The sequence below is a fragment of the Vulpes vulpes genome, chromosome 14 (assembly GCF_048418805.1).
Source record: "Vulpes vulpes isolate BD-2025 chromosome 14, VulVul3, whole genome shotgun sequence".
NCBI lineage: Eukaryota > Metazoa > Chordata > Mammalia > Carnivora > Canidae > Vulpes > Vulpes vulpes.
In genome coordinates, this window is record NC_132793.1 from 18,537,227 (window position 1) to 18,550,133 (window position 12,907).

Sequence of the window (12,907 nt, forward strand, 5' to 3'; positions counted from 1 at the left end):
ATAAAATGAAAGAAAATACATGGCAAGAAAGAATGTAAAATGTTCTTGGGTCTGTTTGGCATAAACTGATATCAATAAATATTTGAAAATCAAAAAATGGAGACTCTTTGGCCAATTTTACTGAATTCTTCTGTACCAATAGAGGAAACAATTCTGATGCCTCCTGTTTTAGATGAGCTGTCAAAAGAGGAAATGACAGCTCTCCAGCAGCAGAGTGGTAGGAGGATGACTAGAAGGTTCCTGGCAAAGGGAGCACTTTGTGGAAAAGGCTGAGATCCAGGAAGAAGAAACTGCTGAGTCAGAGCTGTAAACTGGAGGTTCTCAGCAGAGACAAGTCACTGCTTCAGCCAGCCTGTGCCCCACCTCCCTGGTAGGTTCAAAGGAGTCCGAGAACTCCTTCCCTAGAGAGTAGGCAGGACTTACAGTATCAATTTGGACTAATAATTCAAATACAACATCCTGACTTACTACAGAGTGGGAGTTTACACAATCAAAGGGAAGAAAACCCAGTGAGAAACCCAACTGAGAAAATGATATAGCTGGAGTTCCTATAATAGGAGGGCTGGGCAAAATGGAAGAAGAGACCATAGTAACCAGTGATGACTGATTCAGGGCTTGGCTTCCCATCTTAAAAAGAGAAACCCAGGGGCACCTGGGTGGCTCAGTTGATTAGGTATCCAACTCTTAATTTTGGCCCAGGTCATGGTCTCAGAGCTGGGAGATCAAGCCCTGTGTCAGGCTCCACACTGAGCATGGAGTCTGCTAAGGACTGTCTCTCTTACTCCCTTGCCCTCCTCCCCGAAATGGATGGATGGATGGATGGATGGATGGATGGATGGATGGAAGGAAGGAAGGAAGGAAAAAGAAGAAGAAAGAAGAAAGAAGAAGAAAAGAAGAAGAAAAGAGAAATCCAAAGACTAGAGAATCTAGCTTTCCTTCAAATCATTTTGAGCCTCAAAGTGGGGGGCTTTACTCATTCTGCTTCCTAAACCTTTTGCTAAGTCCAGACTTGAGCTACAGAATACATAGACTTTCAGGATGGTCTTTCTTCGAAGTTCTGGGCTCTTTCTCCTCATTGGAGTTTGGCTTTGGAGTCATATTCAAACATCTCCAGGAATGACCAACTCTGAGTGCTAATAGTAGAACTCTGTCCTGTGTGCTCTAGTCAACACCAATCAGAATATTTGATGCAAGCATTTGTCATTAAGGCCATGCAAACAGGGATTAGCCAATATAGTTCCCTGCTGGGTCTTGGTGTCCAACACAGACACACTGAGTAAACAGTGTTGTAAAAAAATGAATTCCAGCTTGCCAAGTTTGACATGCCTCCCACTTGCGAGACCCAGCCTTTCAGTATAAACTACTACCTTTAAAGTATCTGTGGCCCTAACCACCGCTGGTGGACAAAGAGATGCACTAGAATTCTCTTAAGCATTTACCACTGGTGCCTTTCAGCAGCCTTCCTGCCCAGTATTTAGTATTTCTCACTGTTTGGTCAGCAGACCACTTGGTTTAGAAGCACCCCCAATATTATTCCACATCTATTAAATGAGCCCAGACCCACCTGGTAAATCTTAAGCACATAGGATTTGGGGGAAAATGCTCCAGCTCTTTCTGGATAGAACTCTTGGAATGAGGGAGATCAGCTGAATATTCCCATCTACATAGTGCTACATTGCAAAGAAAGAATGTCAAAGACACAGATGCTTAAATTCTTCTACCCAAGGACAGAAAATACTGATGGTAGTTTAATGGACAATTCTGAGTGTTCTCAGAGAACCAGACAGGGCACTTCTTCACAGCAGGCCACGAAATCTGACTGCACACAGAGTAAAGGCATAGTGCTGTGCTGCATAGAGTTAAGTGACAGACACTTATCAGCCCTACCTAGAGGCTGATAGCTGACTAATTAATCTTCAATCAAATACTAGTACTACTTCTTCTCATCATGAGTGGCTTGTCAGTTTGCATTATATTGCTAAAATACTATCATTTGAGTAAGGCTTTTCTAATAAATCTTGCCAAAGTAGCTCCTCAGAAATGAAGTTCAGATAATAACATTTAACGTGGGGACCAAGTGCTATGAGCTATGTAGATGGACATTTTTGGGACCATGTAGTTAAAATGTTAACAGTCTCTTTGTCAAGGCACCATCATCACCAAATGGGCCTTTAAGAGCGAAATAAACACTGGATAACCCTCCCCCAAATCACACAAGGACAATACAACAAAATGAAATAAACAAAAAGGATTATATAGCACAAGATCCTTTCTCATTTTCTATTCTTCTAAATAGAAGCAAACTCTTTTCTTGGCCAAGAATTAGACAACCTTGGAACAACTCACCATCATAGTAAAACTTGACACTCTCTGGAAGAGGCTCATATGGTGGAGCAAATACAGGGCCTTTATGTTCTAAGAATTTCCACTTGATGCCTTCAGGATAGCGCTCTTCTTCCCACCTTTAAAAAAGTAGAGCCTCATTTAGTGATCACCTAATAAATGCCCAAATAATTAACCTGCTCAATTGACTGGTGTGCTAGAATAACTCTGGGCCCCAGATTCAAGGCCTGGACCAAAATAACCAGTATTCTTCACTTTGAAAAAGCCAACACTCACAACAAATAAAATGGAATACTCATATGAACACAGGAAAATACAGTTCCGTGGTGCAGTTCTAAGACTGGATACAAGGGAGGGACGCCTGGGTGGCTCAGCAGTTGAGTGTCTGCCTTCGGCTCAGGGTATGATTCCAATACTGGGACTGACTCCCACACTGGGCTCCCTGCAAGGAGCCTCCTCCTTCCTCCGCCTATATCTCTGCCTCTGTGTTCTCTCATGAATAAATAAATAAAACCTTTAAAATGGTATACATGGCAGAGGTATTATTATACTATTGATAACACTGAAAAAGACCACCTGGGAGTGGAGATGCCAGATGAAGGTACAAGGAAAAACAATCCTGTAAGAAAGTACATGATGGAACAGAGAAAACTGGAAAATAATAATTCAGTGGGGGTATACTGAGTTTAAGGTACTTAAACTTTAAGGGTTACCTAGAGCCATCTAACAGACACTGATAAGCGAATGTTAGATAAGTACTTTAAAAGGGACATTATATAACCATCACTTAACATTCAACAATTAATACTATGCTAAGTTTCCTAATTTTTTGCTGAACCATTTCAGCAATGTACATTGCAGACATGATACATCTCTAAATAGTTCAATAAACATCTCTATAGAAATAAGGATATCCTCTCACATAACTAAAATACTATCACATCTAACAAAATTAGCATCATTGTAATACCTAGATCTTATTAAAAACTTCCCAATTAAATTTAAAATGTATTTTATAGGTAAGGATCCAATTAAGGATCATGTGCTACAATTGGTTGATAGGTGGCTAAGTCTTTCTTTTTCTGGAATTAGACCTTCTCACCATCAGCACGATTTTCTTTCTTGAGTCAGTTGTCTTTTACATACAAAATATTTTAAAACTTCATAGATTTTAATCTCCACCATTTCTACCTTAAAATTAAAAGCCCTAAAGTTCTACAGAATCCTTCTGAAAGCTAATTATGCATACTCTATTACTTCCTACCATCTTCTAACTCCAGTATCTTTTTTCTAACTCCAATGTTTAAAATAAAGTTCAGAAATATTAAATAAAAAGTACACATATCAAACGCTGTAATAAAAGCATCACTATAAAACCAAAGTAAACATAGATGGTGAAATGGTTTCTGACAGGAGTCCCAAGACCATTCAATGGAGCAAAGAAATCTCTTCAACAAATGGAGTTGGGAAAACTAGATAATCACATGCAAAAGAATGAAGTTGGGCCCTTACCTTATAATATATAAAAAAATTAAACTCAAAATGGGTCAGAGACCCAAATGTAAAAGCAAAAAGTATAAAACTCTTCAAAAAAAGACACAGAGCAAAAGCTTTGTGACTTTGCATGTAGCAATGATTACTTAGATAAGACACCAAAAAGCACAGGCAACAAAAGAAAAAGATCAACTGCACTACAAAGTTAAAAACTGTACATAAAAAAAACCACAACAACTGTACATCAAAGGACATAACAGAGTAAGGAGGCAACCCACGAATGAGAGAAAATGTTTGCAAAACATATATCTGATAAAGGATTAAGATCTAGAATAAAGAACTACAACTCAACTACCAAAGAGCAACCCAATTAAAAAAAACAGCAAAGGACTCGAGTACACATTCCTCCAAAGATATACAAATGGATAGTTAGCATCTGAAAAAATACTCAGGATGCCTGGAGGTGCTTGGGTTAAGGTTAAGCATCTGCCTTTGGCTCAGGTCATGATCCCAGGGTTCTTGGAGGGCGCATTGTGGCGCATCGCGTACATCACATTGCATCACACTGCACCGTACCGCACCCCATCCCATCCCATGGGGCTCCTTACTTAGCAGGGAGCCTGCTTCTCCCTGTCTGATATTCCCCCTGCTTGTGTGCTCTGACAAATAAAATCTTAAAAAAAAACAAAAAACCAAAAACCAAAAACCTCAACATCACCAATCATTAGGAAATATAAATCAAAACTATGAAACACTGCTCACATCCTATTAGGATGTTCTATTATAAAAACAAAAACAAACCAGGAAGTAACAAGTGCTGATAACAATGTGGAGGAATTAGAACGCTTATACACTGCTGGTGAGAATGTAAACTGTACAGCCACTCTGAAAATCAATACAGCTCGAAAGTGAAACACAGAACTACCTACCATATGATCCAGCAATTTTACTCCTAGGAATATACTGTAACAACTGAAAGTAGGTATTTAAACAAATACTTGTTCTCCAATATTCACAGCAACACTATTCACAATTGCCAAAAGGTTGAAACGTAAGTATCTATCAATAGATGAATGGATAAATAAAATGTGGTCTCTCCATACAATGAAGTGTTATTCAGCCTTAGAAAAGAAGGAAATTCTGACACATGCCACAACATGGATGTACCCTGAGAACATGTTCTTAAGTGAAATAAGCGAGTCACAAAAGCCACATGCTATGTATTTCCACTTACATGAGATGAGGTACGTCAAGTAATCAAATTCATAGACAAAAGGCAGAAGGATAGTTACCAAGGTCTGGGGGAAAGGGGAAAAGCGGAGAATGAGGGAGAATTACTTAAGAGTTTCAGTTTTATAAGATGAAAAGAGTTCTGGAGATGGATGGTAGTAGTAAGGGTTACACAACAATACGAACGTACTTAATACACTTAACTGCATATTTAAAAACGATTAATATGGTAAATTTTTAAAAATATTTTTATTTATTTATTTATGATAGAGAGAGAGAGAGAGAGGCAGAGACACAGGCAGAGGGAGAAGCAGACTCCACACTGGAACCCCAACGCAGGACTCAATCCCGGGACCCCAGGATCGCGCCCTGGGCCAAAGGCAGGTGCCAAACTGCTGAGCCACCCAGGGATCCCCTAATACGGTAAATTTTGTTTTTATGTTTACAACATAAAATAAAAAACAAACAAACCTGAAAGTCAAGATTTAACAAAATCTTAAACCTAGAAGGAGCATTAAAGATGCTCCATAACCAATCTATCACTCTACATATGAAATGGGCAGGATCTCCCAACTAGACACTGGCATGGAAAGGCCTGGATGCAGAGACCCATCCAAATCCCAGAGTCTACTACTCTCCAAATCAGAGAAAACTCACATGTATGTATGCATGCATGCATGTATGTATGTATGAGGTGTGTTGGCATGTATATGAGAGTAGCTACAAGAAGTCTATGTTGAAGCAGTCACAGTAACTGAGGAGATTGAGAGTACCCTGTCTTCTCCTATACTGGGACTTGGTTCCATTCCTCTCATCAACGTCAGTGATTCTTAATTAAGACTCCAAACCATTTTTAAAATTCTTATTCCAACATGTTCATCCTGAGTACTCACAGTAACTTTCATACCATTTAAGCTAAATAAGAGATTCAGTCAATTACTCAATACTAAACCTCACAGAAAGGGAACATATCCTTTAAGAGGCTGATAATGGATCGACAACCATTACTATACAAATAAAAACAGTAGTGCTGCCCTTCTAGCACTCACCAACAAAATTAAGAAAAACACATATTTAGACACCAAAATGACTTCTGGAGGCCTGACTTATAAATTCAAGGCAGTTATCAATTTGACAATAGAATATGCTTGAAAAGGGGAAGGTGGGAAAGTGCTAGAAATGTGTGAGTTAATCACCTGTTTGAAATCAAACTCCTTTGCAGTTAACAAGAACCTCACAGTACATTGTAAAATGAATATTTAATTTTTAAAATTCAGAAGTAAAGCACACATACTAAAGCTTTCTTAAAGATAATCTTTAGAATCAAAGGCAGTTTCTCTGGTTTGAGGAGAATATCAATCCATATGCCATACATTTCTTATCACTATTACTGATTGTGAGTCTGGTCTTTCAACATTGTTCTCTACATATAACCCTAACTCATTTTACTTTTGCTAAAAGAGACTGAAATCTTCATTTAAAGTCACCTAACACAGCAATGTAACATTCTAATTTCTAGGTCTTTCTGTGAAGAATTGTCTGTTTAGAATAAATATGCAACTTCTGTTCCAGGTCAGCTCAGCCCTGACACAAAAGTGTATTTAACTCAAAGCATAACTGAAACTCCACAAATGTTTACACAATGAGTCACCCTTAAAAACAGGGGGATCTCAGTTAAGTAAGTTTTCCCACAAACCTGAACATACCACTTAACACCACTTGGAACACTGTTTCTATGGGGGAAAATATGATAAAAATAAAGAAACTCAGAGAGGATCTGAACCTTCCCCTTCTCTCTAATCACCAAAGAGAAGATAAAGATCAAAGTTTTGCTGCTTTCTTTTTGGCAACATTAACAAAATCTAAGACTTTAGGGGGAAGCAAAAGGTCTCCACGTTTGCCAAACTGATGAAGTGTGCCTCTTTTAGTGGGAGAGCAAGAGAAATAATAAAAAAAAAAAAGACAATATCCGCCATTTAACCCCTGACTAGGCTGTCAGTGGTGGCCACTGAGAACTGGACCACTGACTTCAGAGTACAGTAGGCAGCTTACCATGACAGAAGAAAGGGCAAACTATCAGCTAAGAGGTCAATCATTCTTGTTCTCTACTTCTAAAAACACAGTGTGACATTAGGCAATGTGCTTATTAATAAAGCACAAAATTTAACTTGAGGACAGCACGCATTGAAGGCTGTAGAAAAAACTGCTTACCCGCAAACCAACCATCTTCAGTTGAATACTAACCAATCCCACTTAAATCAAAATTAAGAATAAAAATCAAAAGTCACAATCACTCGGAATTAACACGTGGCAACACTGAAAAGGATTTCAATCTAAAGCAAAATTAGGTTATTAGATCCTTCTAAGGCATCAAATTTCCACACACACAAGGTTGGACCAGGATAAGAGTACATCTGCTTTGAGGTCCAACAAGAGCCAAAGCTCCACAGGAAGGGGGAAGACAGGAGGGAGCTGGTGAAGACAAGGAAATGAACTTGTTCATTCAACACTTACTGAGACCCACCACAGAACCCTGACAGACACAAAGGGCTGATGAATTACTAACCCACCATTCTCATGATTCCTAATAGCCCCTAATATACATAATCATTTCATTTTATCTTGGGGCACCTGGGTGGCTCAGTCAGTTAAGCATGTGACTCTGATTTCGGCTCAGGTCATGATCTCAGGGTCAAGAGATGGAGCTCCATGACAGGCTCCCTGATAGGTGTAAAATCTGCCTAAGATTCTCCCTCTGCCCCTTCCTCTGTTCTCTCTCTAAAAATAAATAAATCTCTTAAAACTGTTTTTATTAAAGGTGAATATTCAAACTCTGAAAAACTCTGATTAGTTCCAAAGGAAAAAAAAAGAAAATAAAAACACATATCCTTTGGTTTCCTGACTGACCTTTGAAAGGCCCAGGATTCCTTTGCTCTGCAATTTTCTTTTTTCCAAACTTTCCTTTTAACCCCATATGTGGTCACACCAACAATGCCAATTGCATAGTTGTGTTGAGCATTTCTGCCACTGCAGCTCTGCTCTTCTCAAGGCATCTATCTCCCTGGTCATTGATCTGTCCCTTCCCCTCAGGCATGCTGTGCTGAGGAGTTTACAGTTCTAAATTATAAAAGCCATAGAGTAAATGCATACAAATAGGTCTGGAACTCTACATATCAAATTATGAACAGTGGTTACCTCAAAGCTGAAAAGGAGAACCGAAAATCAGACAAAGAAGTCATTTTTTCCTAACTTGTACACCTCCCGCATCATTGGACTCTTTTTCAACACAAATACAAATCATGTATAATAGGTACAGCAGATAAATCGTACAAAGTTTTAAGAAGTATCAGTATTCAAAATTCTAAACACTAAAACTTATCAAATAAAAATTAAAATTTCCCACTTAAACACACGTCTCAAAAGTAACCTGCTATTGCTATTCTCCTCCATAAAGACGGACTCTTCTTCACTCCCAGTGAGGACGAAGCCTGTTCTCTCAGTCGCAACCCTAGATATTCTGATACTCATTAATGTTTCCTAACCTAAGAGACATTATACAAAAAGACGTATCATTATTTTCTTGGCATTTTTCTTTGCCTATGTTTTAAGATGTTTACTAATCACTTCTCTAAGACTGTTTCTTTCATTTTTAAAAAAGATTTTTATTTATTTATGAGAGAGAGAGAGAGAGAGAGAGAGAGAGAGAGAGAGGCAGAGACCTAGGTAGAGGGAGAAGCAGGCTCTTCATAGGAGGCCAAGGGACTTGATCCCACATCAGGACCTGAGCTAAAGGCAGCCGCCCAACCGCTTAGCCACACACAGGTGTCCCTGTTCTTTTCATTTTTAAAAGACTTTTTTTCACATTAAGAATTTTAAGCCCTCTGTACTGCAAATATTTTCCCCTATTTTTTTTTTTAATGGCATGAGTTTGTTTGCCACATACAAAACTTTAATTTTGACGTATCAATTTTACAAAGCTTTTCCTTACAGCTCTTATTATACTTCCTGCTTCAAAAGGTCTTCATTGTTCTACAATTATAAAATAGTCATCCAGATTTCCTTGCGGATTTTTTTAAGCAAATAGACAGTTTCCTGAACATGGTTTATAAAATAATCTATCTTTCCCCTATCATTTTATTTTTTACTTTTTCCCTATCATTTTAAAAGCAACATTCTTCACATGCCAAATTCCTATACACACACACACACACCTTCCTAGTTCAATCTGTTCAACAGAATGGGACCTAGTTTTTAGATCTAAAAGGCTGAGAGCTAGTTAACACTCTCTCTCACTAGAACCTGGAAAATGTATTCCAGAATGTCATTCTAGAGAGATTTTTCTAAGTACTTCCCTCCTCCTCCAAACATCAGGCTATTAAATTTCAGTAACACTCTTGCTTAATTAGGTTGTGGAACCCGAGAGGTGACATTGTAACCCAGTGCTGCAATGTTACCATTTCCACTTCTGCTCCTCTTCTTTCTTCGGCTTCTTTTTCTTGCTATCTGGCTCGGGAACTTTTTTATCTTTCTCTTTCTCTTTATTCTTGGGTTTTTTCAATTTACCGTCCTACAAAGAAACATGGTGAGAAAGCACTTAAGTACCAATCACAGTTAAGCAGTAGTTGTGAGGGGCCCTTAGGAAGAAAAACAGGAATCACAGAATATCAAAACTGGAGAGGTTTTTAAAGCTAAATTTGACAAATGAATGAAAATTTATTGGTCTTTTTCTCTAGGGTAATGTTTCCCAAATGATTACTTCCTGACAAATGATTACCTGAGAAAGTAGTTAAAAACATTCATTTTGCATGGGAAGAGAGCCTAGGATATTGTATATTTTTTAGCCTCAGAGGAATGTTTGGGAAAGCACTGCTATGGAAAATAGTCCCAATGTATTATGCTCACTTGTTTTAAATCTGCTCATCTTTAAACCTCTTCCAACACTATCAAATAATAGCTATAGGAGACTTTGTATTTAGATACTTAATATATAATTTGAAAGGGAATTCTTGATTGAGTCTGAGAGGGGCTGTGGGGAAATACTTCCTATCACTGTTGCCTACATACACAAAGTCAGGAAGCAGTAAACAAATGTCAAGGAGGTCCTAAAAGGATTATCAATTCCTATATTGTATTTCTTTATGGCTCTTCTTTGAACTGTGACCCCAGATGAACTGTCATTGTGGCACAAATATAAACAAATAAAATTCAGTAATACGGAAGAAAAGTCTCAAACACACACACACACACACACACACACACACACACACACAAAATGTGCTATTCAAAAAGTGCGGGTCCTACTTCACAGGAACTGAACTCTTTTAAAGAATATTTTCCTTTTCCTAACTATCCAAGAGCATTTTTTAAATAAAGATTTTATTTATTTATTCATGAGAGACATAGACAGAGGCAGAGACACAGGCAGAGGGAGAAGCAGGCTCCATGCAGGTTGCCCAATGTGGGACTCAATCCCAGGACTCCAGGATCATGCCCTGAGCCAAAGGCAGACACTCAACCGCTGAGCCACCCAGGCATCCCACCAAGATCATTTTTTATTCAACAAGTTCTGTATAGCTATGAAAAGTGGTTTTGAGTCATCTTAAAATCATTTATAGAATGGTAGAGCTTGAAAGACCTTTTAAAAAGACAGTTTGGTTTGACATATTCCAGTTATAATTAAGGAAAACTCTGAAATGGAAGTTTGTTCACTTGTTCAAGGTCATTTAGCTGCTACTGACCATGATGAGAGCCCAAGTGTACCAGAAAAATCATAGTGTGACTCATGGGAATGACTGGAATATATAAACATCCTAGCACTACATGATAGGACAGCAATCAAGATAAACTCAGGATTTTAAAGCAAATGATCTTTACCGTAGGAGGAAGGGAAAGACTATAACACCAGACATATTTTAATACAGGAATGGAGGATATCAATGTATAAGTATGTTCAGGAGGAGAAAGTATTAGAGGATCATATTAATTCAGATAATGTTTATCATTTTAGCCTGAAACACACCACAGGAAAGGGAAATGTTTTTCAGTTAAGACATTCTCTGAACAGCTTCTGAGCAGGCATACAGATGGTCCCATCAGGAAACTACTGGCTATACTGTATGTTTTCAAGCCTCAAAATGGGATAATCAGTCACTGAGAAACTTTAGAACAATTCCCAGAAATGAAAAAAACCACAGCCAGTGAATGAGGTTTCAGGACTGCTCCTGCCATCTGGGGTCCCAAGCATAGTAAGACTGAGTATTAATTCTAGGTCTTTCAGCCGCATTTTTTTTCTCCCCTTATAGGGAGAGGGCTGCTGAAAAGAATAAAAAAAATAAAGTCAAGTGTCCTTTTTTCCAAATTGTTTAAAACAGTTATTACTAGCTCCTTCCAAACTCAGAGAAAGGTATTATTTTACATTAATTCAACAAAGGGATAAAGGCAATACAGAAAGCCAAAGTTTTACATTTTTTAACCAATTAATCTGTACTGATCATCTATATAAAAGTGGAGTCACTACATAATCACTCAACATTTTACTCTTAATTCCTTCAGTTGGTACTCATAAACTTGAACTGCCAAAAACAGACCAGTCAGAAAAGCCCATTTCTCTTAAATCTAGGACCCCATCATCTCTCTGTGGGCACCTATTCATTACTATTTTTAATGTGATTTCATTAAAGACCCTTCTCCCTTTCTGCGGAGCTAAAGCATCAGCAAAGTTACACAGGAGACAGGATAACATAGTAGCTAGTGGTACTCGTTCTGGAATCAGACTGCATGGGATCAAATGATGGCTTTACTACTCCGTAGTTGTATGACATCAGGCAAATGATCTCAGCCTCTCTCTATACCTCAGTTTCTGCATCTGCAAAATGTAGATAATAGTGGCTATATTTACCTCTTAAGGGCTGTTGTAAGGATTAAATGAAATGACTCATATAAAGCATTAATAGTGTCTGGCACACAGTAAGCACCTATTACATTTAATTTTAATTATGATTATCATTCTTACTACTACTACAATAGATTACATTCTTAAAACTCACTGTTCCCTACTATTGCTATCTTTACTGCTCATCCTTTGATGAGCTACTGACTTAATACTTATGAATTCATTTTGCCCATGACCATGGCTAACCACAAATGCAACATAAGGGCTAAGAACTCACTCAACCCTTTCTCTTAGGAGAGTGCAAGATTAAGACTCCTGTGAATTTCTGACATCCTTCTCTTGAATTACTTGCTAACACCTCTTCAGTACAAGAAATAGGAAATGTCAAAAGGAACCATATTATTGTATTTTTAAATCTACCACAAGCATAAAGTAGAGCTCCCAGAAAAATACTTGAGTTGAGCTGAGATTTTAAGGAAGGTGATGAGCAAAAGAAGGGAGGAAGAGCAAGTGTGTTCCCAACAAAAGAAACGGCATGTGCTACATAAAGCTCTGAAGCACAAAAGAATCCAGTGTGGAAAGGAAACAAGGGAGGCCAGTGTGGCTAGAATAAGCAAAATTAGAGAAGAAGCGCAAGATGAAGGGAGGCACCAGATGCAGGGGTCAGACTGGGAAGAGTAGTGGTAAAGAGCTTGGGTTTTTCATCATATGTCCAAGGGGCACCTAATCAAAGGCCTTTAAACACAAGAGAGTTACCCAAAGTGAGTGATGAGAAAGCTTCCTAAGATATAAGAGAGCACTAAAAAACATTCTTAAGGAAAACTCTTCCCGGTTGTAATCCAAAGTATGATTTGTTAACACTTCTTCCACATGCGTGAAGATGGTGTAGTTTCTCCAAAAATGTCAGCTGGCAGCACAACTACGGGTAGACACCTGCGAAGGCTAAGA

At 38.3% G+C, this 12,907-nt stretch overlaps 1 protein-coding gene across 1 annotated transcript in view; it reads right to left on the reverse strand.

Moving 5' to 3' along the window:
• The window catches only part of TOP1 (DNA topoisomerase I), an 89,597-nt gene that overhangs the window by 23,518 nt on the left and 53,172 nt on the right, over positions 1-12,907 (reverse strand). The window contains exons 8-9 of the mRNA XM_072735856.1: positions 9,522-9,634; positions 2,347-2,462 (exon numbers count right to left, since the gene is read on the reverse strand). Of these exons, the coding sequence (XP_072591957.1) occupies positions 2,347-2,462; positions 9,522-9,634 (229 nt within the window). The remainder of the gene's footprint in view (positions 1-2,346; positions 2,463-9,521; positions 9,635-12,907) is intronic.